Source organism: Copadichromis virginalis, linkage group LG9, assembly GCF_057382275.1.
Source record: "Copadichromis virginalis isolate Kocher_CV1m ecotype Utaka linkage group LG9, C_Virginalis_male_GT1.1, whole genome shotgun sequence".
Lineage (NCBI taxonomy): Eukaryota > Metazoa > Chordata > Actinopteri > Cichliformes > Cichlidae > Copadichromis > Copadichromis virginalis.
Genome location: NC_140626.1, coordinates 11449766 through 11477071, shown reverse-complemented (window position 1 = coordinate 11477071; position 27306 = coordinate 11449766). Strand labels below are relative to the sequence as shown.

The window sequence follows — 27306 nt, the reverse complement described above, 5'->3', positions numbered from 1 at the left end:
AATTGCCTACAAATATACTATGGATCGCTCTAATGCACAGTAAATGGGCAGGTACCCTTCAGCACAAAGGCTATGATAATGAATGCTTCTCTCAGAAATTGAATTTTTGACTTTTCTCGTGATTGAGAAGGTCATTCAGCAAAAATAACTGGAGGGAATTTACTAACACAAAAGAGTTGGACGTGGCATCCATTTAACACACGGTGAAATGAAGAGGGCTGTCATAAGAGCAGATTATTTATTCTATCTGACTAATCATGACCGAACTCATACATCGCTATGGGGCTGTATATTTGAGCAATGGCATTGCGGCACCGTTGGGCCGTGGTCGTTTACCAGCCTGCTGCTTTTAGAGTGACGCTCGACTAAGAAATATTCCCCACTGTTTACCAAAGGTAACACACAGTTCAGCCATAATGAGATACACTCTACACAGAGAGGCTTCACTCTGCTCGCCCCCCCCCCCCCATGGCGAATCACTGCTCAGCTCCTTTCTCCATGCGCCGTATACTAGACATAAGCTCCTTAACCCCCAGAATACAGTTCTGTGAGACGCGCCAGGAAAGTTTTCGCTGGGGCAGTGAGGTTGAATCTGGCATATTTTACTGTGCTGGACTCATCTACCATCCGCCTGGATCAGAAGCAGGAGTGGGTGTGGAGGAAAATACAGTAGGAGAGTTTGCAGATTTTCTGCCCTTGCCACAACAGTGCGAGAAACAAAGGAAGGAACCTAAGCTCTTTGCCAAAGTAGGTCAACCTAAAAATGAGAGAAGAAGCGCAGTTTTGCAGAAGCAGTCCTCTTTGCATCTTTAACATATAGCTAAAGTTGGTACAGGGAAGCCAGGAGTGTCATGCATGACCATTCTATTATAGCTGATTACAAGAAAGAAACAGACCAAAGGCACAAGGGACCGAAAAATCAATGCTGAGAATTTCAAATCAAACCAAGCATGAAGCTGCGAGATGGATGTGAACAATGCATTTTGGCTGGTGACTTAAATGAATTTGACACCCTCACTGTTTCATTGTATCAGCTAAGCTAAATGGATGTATGCAGAGAGACACTGTGGTGGGTTAGGGGGAATTTTCTAATTATCTACTGTATGACTTTGGAGTAATTGCTCAAACACCCTGCCCCCCTCCTTTTTTTACAAGCTTTACAGTAACTACAGCCGTAGCCAGAGAGACAGTTTCACCAACTGTCTCCCTCTCTTCACTCGATCTCCCCTTCCTTTTCCTTCCTCCTGCTTCTGATCAATATAGTGTAATTAAAGCTGGAGAAGATTCAGGCTACTAAAAGATCTCTTTCTGGCTATCGGTTTTTCTGTTTCAGGCCTGTATACATCAAACAGTTTTATATATATTTGTGTGTGTTTGTGTGTGTGTGCCAATCACATACCCACAAAAGCACTTCCCACTATCAAATCAAGAAAAATACAGCTAATAGGAAGAACTGTAGGTGGGATTTCTGGCACTTCTCTTTTTAATCACCGTCACGGTTTTTAATTGCCAAAATCTACCAGGACAATCCTTTTAGGCCAGAGATTTAAATAACCTCCCAATCTGGCAACAGATTGTTACAAACCTTTTTCCCACTGTCAGTGCATAAAATATCATTTAAGAACCATCATGAACTACTTTTCCAGCCTGTTTCCAACCTGCTTGTGTTAAGCAAATGATTTGATAAGTGAAGAGAAAGTTTGTTTTAACAATTTATCCCTCTGCCTGGAAGTTGTGATTCAATTTCCAGAGCATATATGTGCAGAAATGGAAATATCATGGATCATTGGATTTTTTACATTTTTAATATATTTGTTTTTACTTTTTAAACCATTTAACATATGACCCTAAACTATGAATTACCTAAAAATCATTTTCATTGTACACTTATTGATGAATATGTTCAGTTAAAATAAGGACAAAAGGATTTTTTAACAGTAGAACCTTGAATTTTTAAACATATTAGTTTAGTTTTCTTTACAAATCATTCATTATTCAGAATTAATTAAGGAAAAAAAAAACGCGGGGTCAATATTATTAGCTTACTGAAAATCTGATATTTTTCAGTGACCCATAGCACAAACCACTCCTGTGCAATGACCTGCTTTAACTTGTTCAAAGCTTGTAAAATCGCACCAAAAGTGAGGTTTATCTTCTAATTTACACACTATAAATAAATTGGCTTAGGCTTTGAGTTGTCACTTAAGAAGGGATCAAGCTAAAAACTAAAGAAATCAGTTTTGATGCTCATAAAGCAGGACATGGATATATAAATTTATTACAGCTTTTCAGATGTCACAGTGTCATCAACAGGACTGAAGTATTATCAAGAATTATAAAGAGGTATGGTGAGGGAAGTGCATCCTTAGAATAGATGAGACTAAACTAAAACTCTATAGCCACAGAGATGCTGTTTGGAGAGACACAGGAGAGGCATACAACCCAGAAAACACCGCCTCGTAAAACATGGTGGTGGGAGTATTATGCTTCATGACGTCTGGAACTGGGAATCTCGTCAAGATGGAAGGAATCACCAAAGGAAGAAGGATATGGGAAGATATTAAAAGTAAACCTCAAGCAGTCAGCAACAACACTGGATCCAGGTCATCCTGAGTCTCCCAACACTACAGCGAACCAAAACACACATCATTCCTGGTGAAGAACTACCTCCAAAAGACCAAACATGACTGACCTGCACGGAGCCCTCACTTAAATCACAATGAAATTCTGTGAAGTGAACTGAGGACCAGGATTTCACGCCAGAAGATCATCAACTCTGAAAGACCTTGAGAGATTCACCTGGGAAGAATTGGGTGGGATTGCTCAGGGGACGGACCAATAGTTTGGACAACCAACATTTGGTTTCGGTGTCCAAAATTAAACATCCATCCATCCATTCTCTTCCACTTATCCTTGTCAGAGTTGCGAGGGGGCTATAGCTGTCTTAGGGCGATTAGGCAGAGTACACCCTGGACAGGTCGCCAGTCTGCCGCAGGGCTAATACATAGAGACAGGCAACCATTCACACTCACATTCACACCTATGGGCAATTTAGAGTAACCAATTACCCTATCCCCACTAACTGCATGTCTTTGGACTGTGGGAGGAAGCCGGAGTAGATCCTTCTCTCTCTTCTCTCTCCAAAATTAAGCAGCATTTGGGAAATAGTTAGATTTTACTGCAGTGAGTCATTCAATTTGAATAAATCACTACAACGAGCAAACTGATAGCCGTGCGGTACTGTTGATGAACAAACCACATGACCACATCAAATACATGCTGCAGTTTGAAATTCACCTGCCATCTTACACTGTCACCATGTAATAAAGGTAACAAGTAAACAATCAGTGAATAAGTAAGTGAGTATACTAATTTACATAGTGCTATTCAAAACAAATACTGCATAAACTAAGTCTACTGAAGATATTTTTGATAAAGATTATTTCTTGTGATGCAATGATCCAACTTTTAGCTTCAACACAATATTGATATTATTGTTTTGGGTGTCTGCCGACATTAATTACAGATCCAAACTTTGTAAAATAACAGCACAGTCTCATTTCAGCTCTGTGTATGAGTCATTAGGCTAATGTATACTGTGTCCTTTACACTTGTGCTATTTTCTCATTTCATTTACCTGGGTTAAAAAAATAGGTTGTTCATTCTTAAGTTTACATTAATAAGCAAAGAATACACTCCACTCCAAATAAAGAAAATTTGGATTATAATCATTTCTGATCTTATATTAAATCATATCTGAAAATTGATTTTTTTTTTAACAAAACTGGCATGAAATTGATCTGTAGCAATCGTATTACTGTGCCCATTCTCACTGCCCACAGAATATAATCACGTCATCATGCCTTCACAATTTAGTCTTCATTCCCACCCACCCAAAGGAATATGTGTGTGTTTTTGGCATTGTTTGTGTTTGATGAATTGCTTTGAAACCACTGTAAATCTGCATTGCTGCACGTTTTGCAATAATTGTACATCACTTAGAGTGAGTTGTCGCTGCTATAGCGGTGTCATTACTGTATTATCTTTTTGGCTCAAATCCACAATACTACAAAAAAAATGGCAATGAAAGGAAAGCTTTTCATCTGTGGAATGCAGAAACACACCATCTGTAAGGGATTAAACACTTCATCTCTCCTACAGACCATAGGTCGCACTATTGCTGCATTATAATTGCAGTATAGTTCAGTCCGTGTGTGCTATGGATACAGCTGTTCCAACTACAGATCAGCAATTTGGTGAGTGATGGCTCCATCGAAACTCCCCTGAGGCAGGAATAAACAAGAAGTCGATCTGCTTTTTTTTTTTTCGCTCTCTCTCTCGCTCCTTCTCCCTCCACAGTGCTTGGCTTGCTCTTAGGCCTGCCTGTAGTCGACAGATAATCTATTTGTGCTAATTTCATGTTTCTTACTGCCCACTTCCCCCTTAAATAAGTCATTTCACTTGTCTACCCTCTTTAGTCTCTCTCTGTCTCTTTTCCTCACTCTCTGCCGCCATGAGCATCTATTTACATCTAGCTGTGCTCTGCATTTCATCCATTTTTTTTTTTTACCAGCATTCTACATTAGTCACTGTGTGGGAGAATGCCATGTTTGTAGGACGGGCCAAGAGACTGGACCAGATAACTTTGCACCATCTGTTAAAAAATCACACCACATGTTAGTTTGATGGCTGCAATCAAATGACCCAACGGCCTTTTGTTGGTTGAGAACGATGTGTTAAGTGAGCCATTTCAAGAGGTAATGAGGCTGTAAGACAAAATATCTAGTGTACGAGTATGTCTCTGTCCATGACGGTGGAGGGAGACTCATCAAAGAGAGACAAAGGAAGTATGATGTGGCTGTCACTCAAAGGCCAGAGCTGAGAAAATAGTGTAATCATAGACCCAATTCAGTTACATTTACAAGATACTGTGGTGTCTAAATTTAAATTATTTCCACATATAGGCCCATCTCATTCATTCCAAGCTATTGATTATTTTTATTTTCAACTAATCTGCAGCATATTAATGCAGACTCTTGCAGCAGCTTGGGATGCGGCTCAGTTTAACTGTTTCATATACAGTGTTGTACTCACAAGATACATTTGAGGTGTTTCGATTTAATCTGAAATAAAAAAGAAGCAGAATAAAGGAAACAAAGAAGAAGAGTTTTTGGAAGAAGTCTCATTTTTATTGTTAAATACACAAAAGTAAATAAATAGCACACAAAAAACACATTCAGAAAAAATTGACACATCTCAGGTTCATCAATTTATTGCAACCATGTTAACAACAAACATGTCCTATTGACCTTCATCAAGGCATGAGAGAAAAATATTTTTTTATCAGAAAAAAAAATCTTTAATAGTTGGGGGCATTTTGAAAGAAAGATTTAACAAAGTAAGCATTAAAGATGAGGCATTAGTGGTTTTATTAGTCCTACAAATAACTTAGATATTTTCATTGTTCATTGTAAAGGTAAAATATATTTTAAAATACACTAATAAACAATGGGTAGAACGATACAAGAGAGCACAACACATTGTAATAATTTAATTATTGTAGAAGACCTGCAGTCTCTCTCATCCACCGTCCACACTGCCCTGCCTCAGTCTCCAGCCCTCCACCTCCTCTGCTCCTCACGCCTGAAATACTGTAAAATCTGGCTACTCTGCTCCAGATTTCACTCTTTATTTGTTCACCACACTCTGGACTCTGTGTTCAGTTCAGCTACACTTCCTGTGCCAACAACACAGCCAGCAACACGCCAGTTCTCCACACCTTCTATCACACACTGACCCACCCTGACCCACAACATCCATCCATGACCCACTCAGCCCTGCAGTAATTATTCATTTTTTTATCTAACTGCAGTCTCCTATATATTCATCTACCAATCGCACCTCCCTAGCTGTGGCACACTACATAATAAAAATGTGTATAACAGATACATGTTGCTAGGAAACCAAGCATGCCACAGATTTTTTTATCCCACACACTGGCGAATTCCTTATATGATGAATAAACACATTATAGGAAAAGTTCAATAGAATTCAGTTAAATTAGGTTTGATTTATCAAACAACATATCACAACAACAGTCACCTCAAGGTGCTTTATATGTAAGTTAGAGACGGTACAATAATATGGAGAAAACCCCAACAATCAGATGACCTTTAAGCAAGCACTTGGTGACAGTGGGAAGGAAAAAACTCCCTTTTACCAGGAAGAAACCTCTGACAAAACCAGATGCAACTGGCTGAGGGTGAAGGGAGGAGACAGCACAAAAAAGTAATGACTTATGAGATGGTTTATTTTAACAGAGTTAAGGGGTCGAAATAATCTGAAAAGTAACTAGTAAAATATTGACCTACTGACCCCAAGTTTTCAGATGAACTCATACCTCTTCTCGATAGTTCATAGTCACCACTCTGGAGACGTTTTTGTTTTTTCTATTTGGCCCAGCTTTAGCCTGCTTTAAATGGCTCTACAGTACAACGAGTTTACTTCTGGTGTGAGGACTGAGAGCCACTTCATAGCTTAAAGGAAAATAGATATTGACATCTTGGTTGACAGCCATGAGGAAATGCTATGCTTTTGATGGGCCTTCATTTATCTCAGAAAGCCTCTTTCGCTCACATTATTATCTCGCATCTGTGTTCCCTCAGCTAGCTACCACACAGCCGCCGTTGCCTCTTTATGTCTCTCGCTTCCTCCGTCCATCAACACCAAATCACCTGTTGCTCCAGACTTCATGTCTTAGCCATTTCTTTACCTCCGTGTCTTTGATCCTCCTCCTTTAGTTCATCTCTAGCTGACACCCTCCCAGCTTGACATTGCCAGGTTGAGGAGCTCAAAAGAAATTTTTATCAGTTGGAGCAGAAACTTTACTGTGCTGGAAGAATCTGCTTCAGAAGGCTGTAAGAGCTTTGAAAATTGTGCATACTAGATGTAAGGTTGTTTGGACAAGAGCATCTGAGTCTTTGGTACCAACCTGCAGCTGCAGAGAGGTGGAGGCAAGCAGGCAAACACTCACATACGCCTGCACAAACTAAATCCTGGTATGATTTATTAGCGCCACCTGTCCCTGTAAAGTATTTAAAAACTCAACAGATTCCTCGTCTTCTTCTCTTGCAGCTCATGCTGTGACATCTCCATTTTTAAACCTCTTGTTAACGTCAGTAATGAAAACAATACTACTTGAGTGGAGCATTTAGTATTGACGGTCCAGTACCTAACATGTACCAGTCTGAAGCCAGCTGTCGTTGGTGTGTTCCCCTGTGAGCACTATTAATATAGAAAGTTACCTCCCATCCAATTAATCTGATATTCCCAAATGCAAAAACTTGCCCAAACACTACACATATGAACCGTGAAGGTAAAACAGAGAAGGGAAAGAGCAAGTTTGAAGGATTCGGCAGTGCACAGGCCACAGGAAGAAAACATATCGCGGCAGCAACAGCAGAGCATAGTGCATCGTATTTAGAGGCCACAGCTGTGTGAAGTCATCTGTATACAGCTAGTGGCAAAGTGTCACCACATCTGTGTTCTCTGTGACAGTGGACAAAAATGGAGATTATTCTTGGATGGTGAGACCAAAGTGTTGTGAGCAGTAATGTACCCCGTCAATCAAGGCTGCCTTAATTAACTGCTATAAAAGGCACTTGGTACATTTTTCATTTTTATTCTTTTTTATTTTAACTTATTTTCAGTTTTTTTTAAGGAATTCATTCCTGGTTGATTTGTTGACACCTGTAGTTACTGTTAGTGAGAGCAAGGATGGATGATTACTGCAAGTCACAGAACTCTGGAGGCGACAAAGGAAGCTGCTGCCTTTACAATAAAGACGTCAGTTACAATGTAACAAGTGTAACAATATAACAGTTACAAGGTAAATGTAATTATTAAAAAATACATTTTTCTAATGAGAGTAATGTCATGTTATCTGAACTATAGCGCAGCATTTAATGAAACACCTTGTCTCTACCAAAGCAGTCATTTTTCCCATGAATAAAACCTTTAGCATTACATGCTCATTCCATTCATATTCACCTATTTAAGACGTTTAGGATGTAACCTAAAACCACCGAAACCCCCAATTCTGAGATAACAGGTATCAAAACAGTGGTTATTAACTTCCTGTGAACTCGGGCTTTCTGCTGCAGGATCACTGCACACTTACGCAAAAGGGGGGATTTGACATCTTTTGAGTCTTTTCTTTCAGCACAAAATGATTCAACTGACCACCGAATCTTGAGAGTCTGCCTTCAAAAGGAGAAAAATAAATACCCTAACTCATATTCACAGATTTATTTCAGTGCATTTCTAACATGACAGGTGCACACAGCCCTGTATCCTTGTCCTGATATGTTAAAGGTTAGACACAATGTTCAGCTCTGACACTGCCCCACAGAGTAACGAAGGAGGCGCGGGAATCGCTTTAGGTTGTCACGAGATCAAAGTGGAATTAATTTTATTGATTGACGAGGTATTCTCAGTGATAAATAGCAGAGAAATGTAGCTGATCAATTTTCTAATCTGTGTCCATGTAGCTGCAATACCAGCAGTGTGAAAAAAAAAAGTATTTAAAGCAGATTAGAAATAAGCAAGATGACATTTTTACATTTCTTACACAATCAGCTGAGTGCAAATTCCAGTGACAATGCACTACATGCATTTTATGCTGTTGTAATTTTAGAGCTGATGTACAGCTTAATAAGTTACCTAGATAAACCTAGATATGTTTATATAGATTTGGTTCATACAAATTTCCTAAATGGTGAACTTGAAGTGGGCTGTAAATAAAGATGACAGCGAAGTGAAAAGATGACTCTTCCATCCAACTTAAAAATTACAAATTAGAAATAAGGGGGCACCTTTATAACACTGCACACTCTTAGACTCAGTATCTCTCACTAAAGCTCATGCTACACCCCTCAGGAGAGGACAGACTGAGGATTAGACTGCAGACCAATGTCAAAGCACACAGGGAGGAAAAACTCAACAACAACACAGATCACCAGATTTACTATTTGAGTAACAAAGAGATCAAATCACGAATACAGTCCTCCAATGAAACACTAGATTTAAAAAAGGATCAACACTGGCACAGGCTCCACACACTCTGATAAACACACCGAGCAGTAAGGTTTTACATTATGCAGGCACCAAGTGTTTGAGCTGTCCACCCAGGGACCGATGGTGAGTATGAAGGCCATATCCATATAATTTTCATACTCATCAAACCATTCAGTGCCCTGAGGACAGGGGCTTTGTCGTCCTCCAAAAAGGTGATCTTTCTAATGATTTACAGCTGTCATTCCTTTAAACCATGCTAGTAAGATGCCCCACCCTGAATACCACCATATCACCTTACTGAAGCAGTTACTGGTTTTCTTTCTATATATATATATTTTTTTTTTTTTTTTTTTTGCTGGATCCCTTAGTCCAGAAAAATCACATCAGTTACAAAGACCTTGAAAAGTGAAAAAAGGAAAAACTGTATCTATTGTGTGTATGTACACTTTTGGGGTTAAAAGCAGCATTCGGGCAAAATTTGAAAACACTTTAATACAGTTTTGTTTGTGAATGAAAGGAGGGTGGTATGGGGAAGCCTAGAGCTCACAGGTTGAGACAGGACACGGGGAACACTGGGAGACTGGGCATACAGCACATGTAAGCACAGCATAGCTTAAACAATCTGAGGCGAGACTGAACAAAAGTCACAGTTTGGCCATTAGGAACACGTGGACGATTGAACAATGGGGTGGAAAATAGAGTGTGGAGTTGTGATATATGTACTGCAGGAGCCTGACTGGTAGATGAGTCACAGGTGTGCAGGTGAGTCGGGAGCAGGAGAGAAATGGGGGGCCGTGAGAGAGCGGACAAACGGGCGACCGAGAAGAAACACAGTGAAAGGTAAAACCGCAGAAACACTGGGACATCAGGAGCACAGGTGGGACCACAACATTTCCACGTGTAAAGTGTCTTTTACCAAGTACAGCTTCTTTTCACTCCCTTTCAAACCTCCTCTGTCTTCTCCCTTCAGTGCCTACCACTTGCACATACAAATAACTGGATGAAAGAAGGATGGATTTTGACTGCTTAGTCTCTGTTTGCTGAATAGCCCCTTTCCAAAGACAATCCAGCTTAAACCTATTGTACTGGACTTTCATAAGACCCCTTTTTTATTTTATTAATAACACAAACAGCAAAGTGTTTGCCTTCTGTTGTTCCCCATCTGAAGTTGTTGCAGCTTAAGCAGAATTTAAAAAGAGGGCAGCCTATAGAAATCTCTGTAGGTGTAGTTTGTGTGAGGAGAGTCAGTCAGGTGAAAGTGCAATCTTTGCTTTTGAGATAGTGCTTTCAAATTATTGCTGATGTTTGAAGCGGATTGCTATAATGAAAAAATCTTTCCCGGGTCAGCTGGTAGTGACATACATAAAATACACAAGCATAAAATGTAATTCAGGTTTTAAACAAACTACAAAGGACATCATTCAAACCTCTGAACAGTCATGGGGAGTGCATTACTTTTGCAAAACAGTTTCTTATGATAATTATATTTCATTTTAGTCAAGTCAGCTTTTAGCTTATTTAGCTTCCACAGTGGTCAGAATTAGAACATATGCACAATGACCACTTCATTAGGTACACGTGTCCGACCACTCATTAATATGAATTTCTTACCAGCCAATCACATGGCAGCAAGTCAGTTCATTTAGTCATGTAGACATGATCAGTGCAACCTCTGTGCTCATTTCAGTCAGTATGGACCAAAATCTCTCATTGTTTCCAGGACTTTGTTCAATCTGTTTGCCATGAAGCAAAAGGGGGTCCATCCCCTTTTAGCATGGTGCACTTAATGAATTGTCCCGTGAGTGTATATCAACATATTCTCTTTCTTACTAAAAACAGCTGATGCTCATATTTACTATATGCATACCAAAACAAATTGTAGAAACAACAGATTTAATAGCAGAGCACAGTTCTGTCCAACTACAGGATGAAGTACACTCAAAGCTTCTTGCACAAAAAAATCAAGAGCTAAGCCACCGTTTCACTGACACTGAACCCACAGAAGGTGCACGAGCCAATCCGTTCTTTTTATCACAGGCCAGAGAAATCAACCAAGTCCACAGATATGAGGAGCAAAGCGACAAGTGACATGAAAGATTATATCAGCAGAACAGAGGACAGGAGGCACCTCGCCTCGACAAATCCTTTTCTCGTTCTCAGGGATGCAGCCACATTCATTTTTTTACTTTGAAAGATGACATTAACACGTCATACAAAATGGATCGTGTGTTAATTTCCGTGCGTATATATAAAACAGATTTTTTTTGACTGAAAAATATATGTCTTTACAAATAGTGTACTCTTTATATTGCAGCACTTGCAGGATTTCTACTATTAAGACCAGGTGTGTCTTTCATACATATGCGTGTGCATTTGTGTGAGCAAATGTGCCAGGCAATAGCTCTCCGTTATTGTTCTGCGTAAATCCAAATCTAGTTCAATGGGAATTTTACCTAATTCGCACACATACACACACGCACACATATCAAGAGAGATAATGCAGTCATTTTTTAATCCCAGCCTGATGAATAAATATAAATACTCCCATACAGATGATAAACTCAAAGGGTTTACGGGCGTTACATTAAAATCTCGACACTGTCATTGAGTGTGCAGTCAGACATTTTTCAATCTGATTTCTCATAAAACCATCTTATCCTCAAGCCAGGTTTTTTTTCCTAGAAAAGGGATCTTAGTGCAGAAACCAGGCATATCAGAGACATTTTTCTCTTCCACACCGTCCACCGAGCGCATTCAACATTCATGCGGTGACCCATTTCATTAATGGAGAGAGCCTTTTTCACCATGTCTCCTCCCCTTCTTCTTCGGCTGCAGTCGTCCTCATAATCGGCCCTCCTGTCGGGGTTTCATGACTAATCTGCTCATTGACCTCTCGTTCACTCGCAGCCACCTCCACCACACTGATGATTCAGTAACCGCTTTGAAGCTATTGACAGGGCAGTTATTGACACTTGCATCAGGAAAAACATTCGGAAAAAAATAAAGGGCAAGTTTAAATACACTTCTGTGTTTAACTGTAAATCATCATGCAGGCATGTGCAGAAAATGTAGTTGTGTTAGATGGTTTAAAAAATTAATTTAGATTTGATGTGACCAGATTTTATGTGTTATAAAGGCCTGTGCTGGGCCATCAAGTCTAAAACTTAAAACCACAGCCCTTGACCGTTTGTGCTTCATAACACTCACTGTGTTGCTTTAACGTGAATGTGTTAGAGGTTATTTTTTATGCCATTCCTCCCACTATCTGCAAGCGACTCTGCAAAAATTAATTTCATTGGCACTGAATTAAATTCACCCTGTTTCCATTTATCCCCGTCCCCATCTCAGTTTATCCCCATATCTCTAGGAAATACATTCATATCGACTCGATGCGTTACCTGAGTTGCTGCTCAACAGTAATGTTTAGTGCGTGATTGGCCAAGCAGCAGGGATGCCGCATGCATGCAGTGGCAGCATGTATTGAATTTTAAAATCCTTCCAGAAGACATTAAAAAAATAAAGTATTTCAAAAAACATTTTTTTCAGGGTGTAAGTGGATGGACTAAGATACTGTTTTGTCTGGTAGGGTTGGCTCACAAAGCAGCACTTTTAAACAGTATCCACACATCATTGTAAGACAGCGCCTACTTACAGCTACATGACAGTCCCAAATAGTCTCTCAGAGTTATTGTTATAATGACTTTCTGACTTGAAAATAGCAAATGTGAGACTTTGCAACAAACATGCTAATAAACTAAGAACTTAAAGGCGACTGAGACGCTCATTATGACCTCATTGAAAGAATGTGATGATTAGTTCTACAGTGGTACATAATCTGAAATAGCAAAAAGAGTTTTGCTTCATTTTATCAGTCAGACCTCCCACCGAGCTAGCCATATCGGCATAGGCGACATGAGAAGAGAGCCTCGTCAGTGAAGAAAACACCATATGGCTGTATTTCCCCCTCACAAGCGTCGTCATACTGTTTCTGTTTGTCAAAATCACCTCGATCGCAAATAAATACACACAGCAACAGCGGCGTGTGCATTTCTGTGGTAAGATCCAAAACCTCCCCGAGCAAGATATTTGATTCTGATCTGAAGACGACAGGGAGTGATGAATAAAAACTGCCTGATAATGGGATCATTGAAACATGAAAAGCCATTCTGAGCGAGTTATCTTTTGCGGAGGCCAGTGAATGTAGGTGCTCATTATGTATTGCCATCTGATGGTGCTTTAGCCTTCAAGCAGAATGGGAATGCACAATAGAGCTGCAACTAACAAAGGAGGAGGAGAATGCATTCAAACAAAGAAAAAGTGTCATATGGAAAGTTCCAGATTTCAGTTCTTTAGGAAGGTACTGTAACTTTTTGCAAGGTAATGACTGAGTGATGGTTTGGGCTAACAGCTGTGATTGAAGGTGACTGTGATGTTAGGTGATGGGGGTTAGAGACAAAGCATATTTTATATTTTATTTCTCAGCTGATTACCACCATGGCAGCATAAATATTCTTTTATCTCTGGTAAATGATTTCGCTTTTAGAGCAGTTGAGATAATTTGGAAATGAATAATAATTAACACTTTGCAATATGCTGTTTAAAGTTATAAACATATACTGTATTTATTGTGTGTGTTTAAGAACTGGTTGATTGGATATCTGAATGTGAAAACCATTTATAGATTTCAAATATAACAGAATTAAAGAAAACCAAGATTGCTACTGTAGTTAATAGATAGTTCAAGTAGTCCAAGTCCCAGCAGGTCTCTTATATCAGTGCCAGCCCACACCAGCAAGTACACCATTGGCAAACCAATAGCTGTTTAAGCTACATTAGACTGCCCACAGTGTCAACACATCTACAAGCCACTTTGCAACCCACTTCCATTCTAGCTTTTTCAATCATGTCTGGCTTAATAGATGCCCTATCTATTGTCACTGGTGCCGAATCTGTTCCGTGCTGGGGTTTGTGGCTGCTTTCCCCACTTCCAACTCTGCACGCACACACATGGAAGTGTGGACAGCACACAGTGGGAAGGTGTACTAGCCACACCATGCCTCCCAAATAAAAAAGAAGGTCAGACCACACCAATGCAATCAACGTCCTTCATGTGGTAGGTGTATCAAGCGATTTCTTCATGAATGTAAATACTGTACAGATGGTTTACAACAAGGTGGAGACCAGTGGTTACACTCAAGGTTCGACACCTAAAAGAGCCTCCACAGCTCTGAGAAAGATTCTTTGGACATATGAAACCTAGATGAACCTGGTTGATGGGAATGATGGAAAGAATAAAGTATGGAGAAGGAGAGAAACAGCTCACAATTCCAAGTGCAATGTACAGAGGCAAAATGACAAAAAAAAAGGTGTTGTTGTTTTTTTACTTTTGGATCTAATTTTATACATTTCTGCACATTTTTTCCATGTAAATTAATTATTATCAGAAAAAAAAAATCCTAAATAAATAAATAAATAAATACTAATAGTTATAACAATAATATTGTGCAAGATTTTTGTGAATATTCTGAGTATTTTTTTCGAGTCCGACTTTGGCATGATTTCCACTGACCAAAGAGCGATTACAGATTTCAGCTCATGTTGTCATTGGTTGTGTGTCTGTGGTGCTGAACGTACAGCTCCCATAAAGTGATCCTAATAGCATTTTGCTTGTGCTGTTCAGCTGTTGTTTGTAAAAATGTCCCTTTCTACTTTCATTTCTTTTTTAGTTTTATCTAGAAATACCTTCTAATACAGTGTCCTTGTGTGTAGATTTGCAATCACAAAGCAGAGTCAGTCAGATAGTTATATTTTGATGTATGGCTCAAATTATCTCCTCCTCACACCCACTTTGTTCTTATACTTCCGGCTCATTCGGGAAGCCCTGCGATCCCTCATTTCGCTCACTGTAGATGATTGCGCTACAGGTCTTTCAGGGGATTTTCTTTTTTAAGAAGCGAACATAGTAACCACCTGAGCTACTAATGACCCTCACCCCGGATAAGGAGCAAAGTGTACTAAGACTTAACCCCTCTGGAAAACTGTCAACATTTTCTGTAATTACACCTGCTCTTTGGGTCTTACCCTGGTTTCAGATTATGGCCCCTAGTGGGTGTAGCCGTGTGAAGTGTCTGCTCCAGACACCGGGATTAAATAACAAAGAAGAGTGTTGCCAAAGTTTAATGGATAGTGATGTTAGTAGGAAGCAGTGAGATAAGACTAAACAAGGAAAAGTGGGGTGTTTTATTATTTTTTGATGCTCTTTTTTTAGTTGTATGGTTGCAGATTGACTCTATATCACTACAAATCATCGTTACAAATGCTTGCTTCCTCTCTGTCTCTCTCTTTCTCTCTCTCTGACACACACACACACACAAACAAAAGCAGTCACCCCTCGCAGTCTGCGGACCCAAACTGATCAATGCTGCAGCGTCTTTAGGGAGTTACTTCTGTCCAGGGCTTCAATGTCTCCAATGAAATGATAGGATCAGCTAATGTCGCTTCTCCACCTGGCCTCACCTCAAACTGTGTGTCTTCCCTATGATGGAGCTTTCTCATGCCTCTGCGGTGCGTTTGCTGTCGCTGGGTCCACAGCCAGTAGTCTTTAGCTGAGCGCAGTATCACTGAGGCCCAGCATGTCGATTCTATTGAACTGGCCTGGCGTGTCACAGGCAGTAAAGACCTCTTGATTGACTCCTGCTTGGATAGCATGTCCAACCCCATACATTAGTAATGCTGAGGATTCGATAGATGGATGACTCGGGCTGATTGATGCAGGCAGGCTCCGCATTTACACTTTTCTGCATTTTCAGTGGGTGAGACAAAAGGAGAACCACGTTTGCACAGCAATTGTAAAATATACTGTAAAGTTTTCTAGGCGTCATATGGATTGTAATAGATTGAGTGGTTTAAAGAAGTATTTATTGTCAAGGTTATGTTAGTCTGGCAAGATCTTGTTGTTTTTTCATATTTAGAGTGAATAATGTTGAGAGTATTACGCAACAGAAAGCAAGAGTTGCTCATCCACTCACCAAAACAAGCACTGAAATAATTAAAAGTCCTGCAAATTTTAAGTTCACAGGCTCCCCACTGTGTGTGCCACTTCAAGACTTAATTGCCTCCTTAAGCGTATCACTTGTCCAGTATTTATTATCGTAAGGCGCGCAGCCAGCCAGTGCAACTCGCTGTTATGACTGTAGCTTGCACTGCCCGTTCTGGCCTCACATCATTTTCTGAAACTGATATTTTGTCTCCTGCTCTCTCCTGCTGCCAGCTGTGCGAATAAATTAAAAGCAGACTAGAAAGTAACAGAAATAAATGTTTAATATGTTAGAAAATAAGAATAAAAAGATTTCCACCAAATCCAAAGGTGGAGGTCACAAGCACTCGGGTTGTTTAAAGCTGGGTATTGTGTTGAGGAATTCAAATCGACGTGTGAAGGCATTTTATGTTCAGCATCGCTCCTGTAAGGTTAAACTGAGAACGTATTCACTTAACAGATCTGTAAGGTCTGCTCGTTCATCGGCTGTGTAAATGTATTCTCTCGTGCAAGTTAAACCCGAATAAGGCGAGGAGTTCGGTGAATCTGCCGTGATTTTTCTCACAGCCTGCACTTTTCTCTAACCGTCTGCTTTCTAGTGAGAAGAGAGGGAGCGATGGGGAAGGCGGATATAATTAGGGGGGAGGTTGGGGGCTGAGGTCCATCCCAGGAGAGCTGTTGCTGAAATCTCACTTCTTCCACTTCCCACAATGCACCGCAGGCCGGGAACAGGGGGGCAAGAGGTAGAAGAGGCAATTAGCAGGTAACACGTTAGCAGGCAGGCTGATCCATTTTAACTTACTACAGACAGCAGCTGCAAGCTTACATGTCAATGCAGGATATTACGATAGATGCACGTGTGTGTGTGTGTGTGTGTGTGTGTGTGTGTGTGTGTGTGTGTGTGTGTGTGTGTGTGTGTGTGTGTGTGTGTGGGATGAGATCATGCGGGACAAATATATTGTACAATTTACCAATCACACTTAAGCACACACCCCAAGACCTTTTCTCCCAGCCATTCCTGTTTTTCAATTCCATTCTGATCACACATCATTAAGCTGTACTGTTCTCTGATCCAGCTGCCCCTCACCCTATCGCCTGCCCCCCTACGACCCCTGGTGTGTTGTCGCTCATGTACAGCAGACACTGAATGCAGACGCGCTAAAAGAAGCATGTATTAACCGAGCATTTGACCCAGTTGGCTTGAGTATGAAAACACCTGGCCGTTTGATTGAAATTTAATTGCTTCACTTAGTTAACCCACTTAAGGGCCGTGTTGAGTTTAGTCTGCTCAATTTGTTGGGATCAGCAGCTTTGTGCATCAGGGATGTTGTTGCTTGGATTGTGGATAATTACTATTAATTAGTGGCTGATACTTTTGGCTTTGATGCCGCAACGAGCAAAATGGAGCGATGGCTGGGAATGAACTCGGCTAAAAGGAATTACGCGGATAGTGGCTGAACCAATGGAAGGGATAAGGGTGTTTTTCCTGAAAACAACAGCTTTGTGTTGCCTTGTTTATGTTTGTTGTTGCTGCTGTCATCAATGGAAAGGCTCCAATATGTCGTCGGCACCCCCAGTGTCAATCAGAATCCCATTAATGCAGAGGTCATGGACAAGCTGCTGCAGGTAAGTTAAGTCTCAGCGGGCTGCTCTGCTGCACCGGAATAAAGGGGAAAAAATACATTTGTGCCCAACAGTATCTTCTATTTCCAACATTTCAAGGAAAACTTTAAACCCTGCTCAGATAGAATATGCTCGCTCCTTTCTCTTGGACAAAATGGAATCAAAACGTCAAAGTTTTTTTCCATCCTGTTTTTTTTTCTTCTTCTTTTTTGCCAGTCCAGCAATTTGAGCTCACAGCCTCATGGGTTATTTCGTGAATACATATCAGGACCTTTAGCTCACAGGTGGCTGGTACACTCAATAATGCCTTGAGCAATATCACTTTGAGAGCACCACACAAAAACAAAGATGCCTTAGGTCCATGAATATTTATTATTGGGGGAGACTGGACCTAAGTAAAAAAATGACAGACTAATAGGTGGAGGGAGGAGAGAGAAATGAGGAGAATGATAAGGTAGGAGAAAACATGCCACAGAGCTTTCAAAGTAAAGCGGGGCCAACAGGAAACGAAGACACAACATCGAACTCGTGGGAAACCCTGGAGGAGATTTGCTATTAAATTGCTGTTAAATACAATTTTACTTGGCTCTTTCTCTGAAGATGTTGTTGCTAGTGCAGCAGTGAGGGAGAGTCCCCTGGTGTTCGCATTCAGGAGCCGATGTTGATTGGAAGCACAACAGCACTGGCGGGTATGAGGCCCTGTGGGCCTCACTGGCGGCCTCCATCATTATGCCGACGGCACTATCACTTCTGGACGCTGATTAAAATGTTGCAGATGTTAAAAGAAGCTGAAGGTTAAACCGCAAAGGGCTCTGTGTGAAGTCATTTCACACCACATTGCCTATCCACTCCACATACACGCACTGTAAAAATCAGATTTTTATAACAGAGTGGGGAGCAGCTGCGCTGAGCGACACTCCGTGGGACCCGATTCTGATCTTGTCTTGATTTTTAGCTGCGCGTGCACGTCAACTCAACTCGAGGCACTTTTTCTCAATCAATTTTGCTACGTCTCAGTGTCGACCGGGTAACGCTGTGATACGTTTAAGCCAGTGTAACAAAAGAATTTCCCAGTCAAGCTCAAAGCTCAAAGTGGACTCTTAGATGGGCCTCACATGGTGACTGTGAAATGACAGAGTTTCTGCTCTTATTTCTTTTTTAACGCTTTTTTAATCTGTAACACAGAACCGAGACAACAGAAAGCTTTCTGACAGATGCATTGCATGAGTAAAAATTCAGGAAAATATCACAAAAACTAAGAAAAGCGTGCCAACACCAAGCCATTGTTTCCCAGTCCACAAAGCAATAGACCCCCACTGTTCCTCATGCAGCTTATTCCCCACTGGGGCTCTAAATGCATTGAGGAGTTTGGTATCACTGCTCGTGGTGAGTTAGCTGGATATCTTATTTACTTTTTCCTGACTCGATAGTCCTTTCACCTCCATCATTGTGTGGTCATGATTTTGGAGACATGATGAGGAGCTTAGTTTTTCCAGAAAAGGTCAGAATGAAGCCACCACTCCTCTGGATTGAAAGTAAAGTCGAGAAGGTTTATATTAGGCACACCAGTAGGGGTGACTCCTGGGTTAATAGCATTAATAGTATTGTGCACCCATTTATCAGGCGGAAATAAATAGACTCATTTCACGTGGTTGTAATGCATGTCAGATCTGAATGCTTCCAGTTAATCATATCCATTTTGGATGAGCTTTCACATTTGTAGTTTAAAAAAAAGTATAGGGAGATCCATGAAATAAGCTTTTGTTGTCTTAGAAACACTAAAGTTGTAGGTGTCAGCCTAATTATTATGCACAGCCTTTTGCTACAGTGTAACCTGAAAATGAGACAACCAGCATAAGGTAGCAGCGGCTTATTAAAAATATGCCTGACATCACGAGAAATAAAAGCCGTAGCATTACTTATCGAGAAAGCTTTTTCACACCTTTTAGTTTCTGTGCCACTTGCTCAAAACAACAGATGTCCCACATCAGAACTTTTGTGTGATTTAAAATGATACGATATGCATGGAATATTTGAAATGAATGTGACTACGCTAGTGTTGCTAAATTACAAAAGCACACAGTGTGCTCCTCGTGTTCTTGGAATGGTGAAGCGAGCTAGCCACAAAAACCCCCCAAAAAAACAAAATAGCCAAATAACAATGCTGGCTTATTATTTACAGACTTCATGGTAATTAGCTGTAAATGATATAATTTGCAGCTGGTGACATTTATAAGTGAAACGCGGGGTTCTTGGCAGTTTGTCTTAAATACCTTCATTAGCTCTGCAGCATTTCATTTAGGGGTGTGAACAGCAGGTTGGTGTATTTCCAGGGTCAGAGACAGTGTGTGATTTAAAACTTTTAGGAGTTATTGTGTTTATTTATGAGTCATGATGTGGCAAAGCAGGATGGGCAGGGTGAGAGAGGCCAGCTGGTACTGACGTTTCTCACTAACAGATAAAAGGCCAGTTTATTTCCCCTTAAATTTTGCCACATTTGTAAGGAAAATGTTTTAGTATGTTGAGCAGCAGAGTTGAGTCGATGAGTGGTACCCATTAAAAAACATGCTAGATCTTCTCTGCCAATGCCAAACAGCTTATTGTGTGACCAACACAACCACATCACTTGCAACAAATGCTGGTTGAAGAATGTAATGCCACCGCCAGTGTTGGGGAGTAACGGAATACATGTACCGCCGTTATGTATTTAAAATACAAAATATGAATAACTGTATTCCGTTACAGTTACCATTTAAAAAGGTGGAGTGGAGTGGAAAGGTACGAGTTGTCATCGAGGAAAAACGGGAGCTGGAAGCATGTAAATATAATAATAACCACTGCAGCCAAGAAGAGTGCCTGACGAGCCCAGCTGTAAGTAAGCTATTAAGACTCGACTGTACACCGTGTTCGTGTTTTCCTCCGAAAACAATAAGTTCCGTTGGAGCAGCCTTTCAACGCCTCTCTCTGTCTCTCGCAAGAAAAGTTGACCCACACAACAAAGTAAAGCTATTTTTCGACTACGAGCCGACAGGGACCCCGCCGTATTAGTCAGAGGTCCCTTTACTACAGTTCGGAGTCGCGGACCTTCAGTAATAGTAATAAATCACAGCAATAGTACATTCACGTTGTTGTAAAAAGCATGATAATATATTAAGTAATCCAAAGTATTCAGAATACGTTACTGTCATTGAGTAACGTAACGGAATACGTTACAGAATACATTTTGGGGCATGTATTCTGTAATCTGTAATGGAATACATTTTAAAAGTAACCTTCCCAACACTGGCCACCACACAGCAATGTGTGACCCTGCATGCAGAGGAGGCGCCAGGCTGTTGTGGGCATTTAGTGGTTCTTCCACATGTTACTGAGGCCCCTCTTTATTAAATGAGTAAGCTGTTAAACTGCCACTCTGTTTCATCAGCTTTCAATCATCCAGACATCCAATAAATGACACCAAACAAGCATCTACATCAGAATAAGTTGTTTGGCATTGACAGAGAAGATTTTGCAAGTTTTTCATGGGTACAACTCATCAACTCAACTCTGTTGCTCAACCCACAAATGCATTTTCCTTACAAATGTGATAACATGTAAAGGGCAATTGTGTCGGGCAGGGCCTGCGGTACCGTGCAGGGAAGGCGGACGCACCTGTACGGCATCTGCAATCACGCCCCGTCGACTTAAATATTGTACTGTCTCCTGTGGTTGGGGTTGTTGTGGTAATGTTGAGCAGCGGGAGAGCTGCAGCACTGTGTGCATTGTGAACAGCAACTGTGTGTGCTAATAAAGAATGCTGCAAAGCATGTTGATGTCACCGGGTCTGCTGTGGTCATTCACAGCAATAAATAGGCTTTCCAACAGTAAAAGATTGATTACCAAGAAGCGTTCTTACAACAAAGGAATAATCGACCAAACACAAATTTTCTTTCTTTTTGTGTACATTTCCTTTGATTTAAGAAGAAAGAAAAGACATTTGTAAGGCACTCCCAGTATGCTGAATGAAACTGCACTTTAAAATGATTGAGACAGGCTTGAACAGTGGCATTTTACCTGACTCTCAGCATTTTTCCTCCTCTCTCAAACTAAACAAATACAACACCATTAATCTATGGTGAGTCATGCCTGTTTCAGCCAGTGCAGGCAGTGGCTCGGGATCATGGCAGGTACTCTTTAAAAACAACACGGTTATGCTTGACGGTGATGATTTTGGGGAGTGTGTCGCGCCACCTTTTTCAGCATTAGCTGTCAAAATAAAAGTAGTGATTCTATAAAGAAAATGGACAAAATAACAACCTGGCGGAACCTGAAAGTAGAAATGTAGACAGCCATTGAGTATAAAAGATTTTTTTTAATCCTTTAATCTACTTGTGGGCAGGGAATATTCTCCTACTCCTACTTCATGTTTAAATCAGACTATGTTAGAATGCATTGTCACCAAATTTTCACAGCTCATCTCTGAGAAATGTGGAAACATTCAGTCATGTTGTTGTCTGCAGCAAAGGTCTAAAAATTCAAAGTGCTTGACTGAAGCTCATAAATGAAATTAACAGATACACCCCCCCCCCCCCCCCCCAATACTCATCTAGCCACAGCAGAAAATGAATCTGCTGAGTTTATTGTTAAATGGATGTTCTAGTGAGCAGGATGTGAGTGAGGATTTAGTGCACCTTGAGGGAGTCCCTCTTTCCAAACTGAAAATGTGCTTCTGAGATCTCATCTCATATTAATTTGTCATGGAGAAGGTAGTCATACTGTTGCTCCACGCCGCCCTCTGGCTAACTCCTCGGTATTCGTCATCTTTCGGAGCTGTGAGCCTTTCGACGTCTTCAATCTCCAAGTGCTTGTTTCGCAATTTAACTTAGCTTGTTTTCCTCGGCCCTCCCTGCACCTCTTTGTCCCCCTCTCCCTCTCGATCTTCTCGTGTCCATCAGCTGTGACCTTACAACAATTACGCATCCTCCAGTGGGACAATTAAAACCGAGCTACCTTCCCGAGTAGAGAGGGGGAGAAAAAAAGCGGAGGAAATAATGATGCCGGATTCATTCGTGCAGTCGCCTGCCTTCTTTGAACTAGCAGTTCTTGAAGTTGAGAAGGCAACTGTTTTAGCAGCTCTGCCTGTGTTCCAGTGCCACTGCTATTCAAGGACACGCTGCCCTTCAGCAGCATTGTCCAACAAAATAAAAGCCGTCTGTTCTCTATTCAGCACCGGAAAATTCACTCATGTTGACGTGCCTGTCCTCTTTCAACCCTGCCCCTCCTCTGCTTTGACAGGTGCAAGTGCAATCTTCACGCCAACAGCTGCGTGTATGACAAAGAGAAGTTGAGCTGTGAGTGTGAACACAACACCACTGGGCCCGACTGCGGCCGCTGTAAGAGGAACTACCAGGGGCGAGCGTGGAGTGCTGGCTCATACCTGCCCATACCCAAGGGCACCGCAAATATCTGTGAGTACACGCACACTCGAACACAAGCACACCTCTGACGTGTTGGCTAATTAAAAAGATGGATGACATGGCAGTGTAGGACTTTCAGGAGGTCTTATAGATCTCAACAAAATAATGGAAAATTTGTTGAATTAGTTTTTTAAAAAAAATGCATCTACAGCGACAAGTGATAAAAGTCCAGTCCTAATTATCAGTATCCTGTGTGTCCTTTTAGAGAGTTCAGACGGTCGTTGCATTCAGAGATGCTGAGCTGTGGCGTTTCAAAGCAAAGTGAAGCAATTAACAGCATGCAAAAAAGATGTGTGTATGATTAGTGATGTTATGTTGAAGCAAATGTTTCCAGACCAGAGTGCAGTCTAGTTAAAAGACCACAGTGTAAATAGGATGTTGTTCTCTCTTCTACAGCTCTGTATTCTAGAAAATGTCCTTTTCTCGACCACTCTAATTAGAGTGAAGTGAAAGAACCTGCACTACGTCCTTTGGAAGCTCGTTATACGCTGATGCAGCCTGTGCAAAAAAAGAATCATTTTTCTCCCTTTTTTTAGAGAAACGTGGGTAGCACTTTAGCAAACTAGTGTAAGTCCCCTGTAATTTATGGAACGCCAGGACTGCCATAATGAATTAATTAAATACACCATTAAATAATTAATTAAATGTGGCAATAATTAATTAAAATTGGAATTAATTAATTAAATAAATAGTTATGATATATGTAATTAATTAATTATTGACACATTTAATTAATTATTGACACATTTAATTAATTATTTAATGATATATTTATTTATTTCATTTTGGCAGTCCTGACGCCTGGCTCTCATCATGAAATAATTTTATCTGTCAGCCTCACCCATCAAACTCAGGGGGCGGGGTTAACGCTGATCGAGTCAAAACCATTGCTTTGGCCTGGTGGCCATTGTTTCTAGCACACAACAGAAAGCTAACAGAACTGAGCTTTGAAAAACCCTGTTTGTGTGTTACCAAATACCGTTTTAATATTTTTTTAGCCGAGAATGTAGTGGTTTAATCTTCATGTGTCTGGTCGGTTTGTCAAGATACAGCCTCTTTGCAAAAGTGTTTCGATGATTTCGGAGATGTCGTCCCAGTCTCACGGCAAAGCGTGGGATAGACCCGCTCGCCTCGCAAGCAATCCCACCGACAAAGCGCAGGCCCCGGTACACAGCTGTAGTAACCCCCGCTGACTTCTTTTACTGAGGTTATATTTATCGATGTTTTATTTCCTGATGTTCTTATGTGTCCTACGTGTTTCAGTCGCCAATTCTGAATTATAACTAACATTAAAAACATGTTTAAGGAGGAGAGAGAGAGCAAATAAATCTGTTTAACATCTGATCTTTGGGTTTTTGTTCAGTAATCAGCGTGACCTGTGTATAAACACATAAAAGAGATAACGTTGGTGTTTCCGTCATGTAGTAACTGCTGGCTTTAACTGTACAAAGGTTGTTCGACACTATGAAACACATACAGACTTCATGATGTTCGGCTAATATTTTTATTGTGAATATTAATCATGCTGACCTCGCTCTGTACACCACGCAGCGAGGTCAGCATATCCACGATATCCTCAGCTCCATGAGTTAACACAAAGTTTCCCAGCTGACTATCTAACTGCCAACTATTCCAGAGACGTGAAAATATACAGCATAAAGAAAAGTGTAAGAGACTCAGCAGCAGATTAGAATAACAGTTATACATTTAATAAATCACCAAATGAATCCAAGAAACGAGCAAACCTGTTCCGACAATTTGAATTTGTGTTCCCTCAGCTGCAGACTCGCTGCTGTTTAAATGTTTGAAAAGGAAGATTAGATATAAACAAACGTCAAACATAGACTCAGTCTGCCTTCACATTTGATATGAGGCCAGCACGTATAGTGGCCTCAGCAGGCTATTACTGAAATACATGTGCTATATCATAAACTATGATATAAATAGGGAGGTCCTATTAACATGTTTAGTTTTAAAGGACACCTTCCTGCCTTTAGTCTCATTCATGAGCAGTATTCGTTTTCTTCTAACATCCAGAAGTCTGCACAATGTGTTTCATAGTTTGTAACAAGCCTTTGACAGGTAAACATAACATGACCGAAAAAGCAAAAAAAAAAAAAAAAAAAAGAGAGAGAGTGTTGACATAAGAAGAGAAAATGCTCTCAATTATGGAGACAGGCAAATGGTTCATTTATTTTTGATGTGTGTTTATTCCTCCCTAAATATCGTCGGTGAAGTTCGCCATGCATGTCAGATTTTCCTGCGCATTTTTATACCTCTGCCAACAGAGAGAGAAAAAAAATCACATTCTAACAGACAGCTGGTGCTTAGAATACAGTTGAATAACTATTAAAAAACAGATGATATTTAGATGATAGTTCAGTCTAACACATGTGCCAGTGAACCATTAAACGTCTGTGAAACTATGCAGTTATGAAACGTAACTTTAACCTCAGCCAAACCGATTTGCTCAGTTGTAAATAAAACAGCGAAGTAAACGTGACCCGACAGACAGAACCTGAGTGAATGAAGTCCATTGTTTAACCACTGAGAGCTAAAACTCAGCTGAGGTTTCAAAGCTGTGTGCTGGTGATTGGACATCAGCCGCTGATAAAGCTGGCTCGCCTATAAAGTGCTCTGTAAGGAAACAAGCTCCAGCAGCTCTGCGCTCGGGGAAAATACTATATTTACTTATCTTGTGCAGAAAAATGCGCTGACATTGCGTTATATCGAGCACCGGCTGCCCAGTTAAACTGTGACTATCACCAGGTAACTAGGCGTGTTTCTTGAATTAGCAGCAGGTGTTAAACAGCTGACAGATGAGGAGGAGGATGCATGCAGGTAAACTGAGGGTCTGTTGAGCTGATCGCTGGTTTCGTGAGAAAAATGTCAGCTCATTCTTTATGTTACAGAAGCACAGAGACACAAGACCAGGCGGAAAGAGACGATCGTTCGGTGAAAATGAGAATCTGCGAATGCAACATGTGGAACACGGAGAGTGGAATATGTAAACAAACCGGTTAACGTAACCCCCTCGGTGCACTCTGCATGCTAACTGTTAGCAGAGCTAGTGAAATCTCTGAAAACATCTGAGCACTTTTGCAAACATGTTCTATGTTGACAACCTGACCAGACATACGGCGCGACATTCGCGGCTAAAACACTGTTAAAAGTGTAGCTGGTGACAGAAAAACGGGGTATTTTAAAACTACACCACCACCATTGCTGCTTGTGATTTGATCTGCATTCTGGGATAACTGGCTGCCCCAAGTCTACACAAGCAATCGATTATCTAGGATCGACCTGTTTTGACTTACTTTGCACGGCAACCAATCAAATGTTAGAGAAGCTGCATGGGCAGCGTTAACCCCGCCCCCTGAGTTTGATGGGTGAGGCTGACAGATAAAATTATTTCATGACGAGAGCCAGGCGTCAGGACTGCCAAAATGAAATAAATAAATATATCATTAAATAATTAATTAAATGTGTCAATAATTAATTAAATGTGTCAATAATTAATTAAAATGTGAAATACATAAATAATTAATTAAATGTGTCAATAATTAATTAATTAAATGTGTCAATAATTAATTAAAATGTGAAATACATAAATAATTAATTAAATGTGTCAATAATTAATTAATTACATGTGTCATAACTATTTATTTAATTAATTAATTCCAATTTTAATTAATTATTGACACATTTAATTAATTATTTAATGGTGTATTTAATTAATTCATTATGGCAGTCCTGGCGTTCCATAGTAATTAACACTTGAAATTACAATGTAATTTTAGTTACCTACAGATATTTAAAGCTAGGTTCATTAGAACAAGGGAATAATAAGTCAGGTTTTTACAGGAAACAAAGAAATAATTATACTGTAGGTAAATATAAGTAGTGTGTAACTTTAGGTATTTTACAGGAAAGGAGTATTTAAGTATTTAAGTATTTATTTATTTATTGTCATTGTCAAGAACAATGAAATTGCGTTTGGGGCTTCCATACAACCCAAAAAAAAGAAGAAAATAATAAATACCCCTTAAAACCCAAGTGTACATATTTAACCCAGTGTGACTCCAATGCAATAAGACAATCCTTAGCAATAATGTT

At 40.3% G+C, this 27306-nt stretch overlaps 1 protein-coding gene across 4 annotated transcripts in view; it reads left to right on the top strand.

Annotated features, from left to right (window-relative positions):
* The window catches only part of ntng1a (netrin g1a), a 130532-nt gene that overhangs the window by 68978 nt on the left and 34248 nt on the right, over nt 1–27306 (top strand). For all 4 annotated transcript variants that reach the window (XM_085467748.1, XM_085467750.1, XM_085467747.1 and 1 more), the window contains exon 4: nt 23009–23181. In XM_085467748.1, the coding sequence (XP_085323874.1) occupies nt 23009–23181 (173 nt within the window). The remainder of the gene's footprint in view (nt 1–23008; nt 23182–27306) is intronic.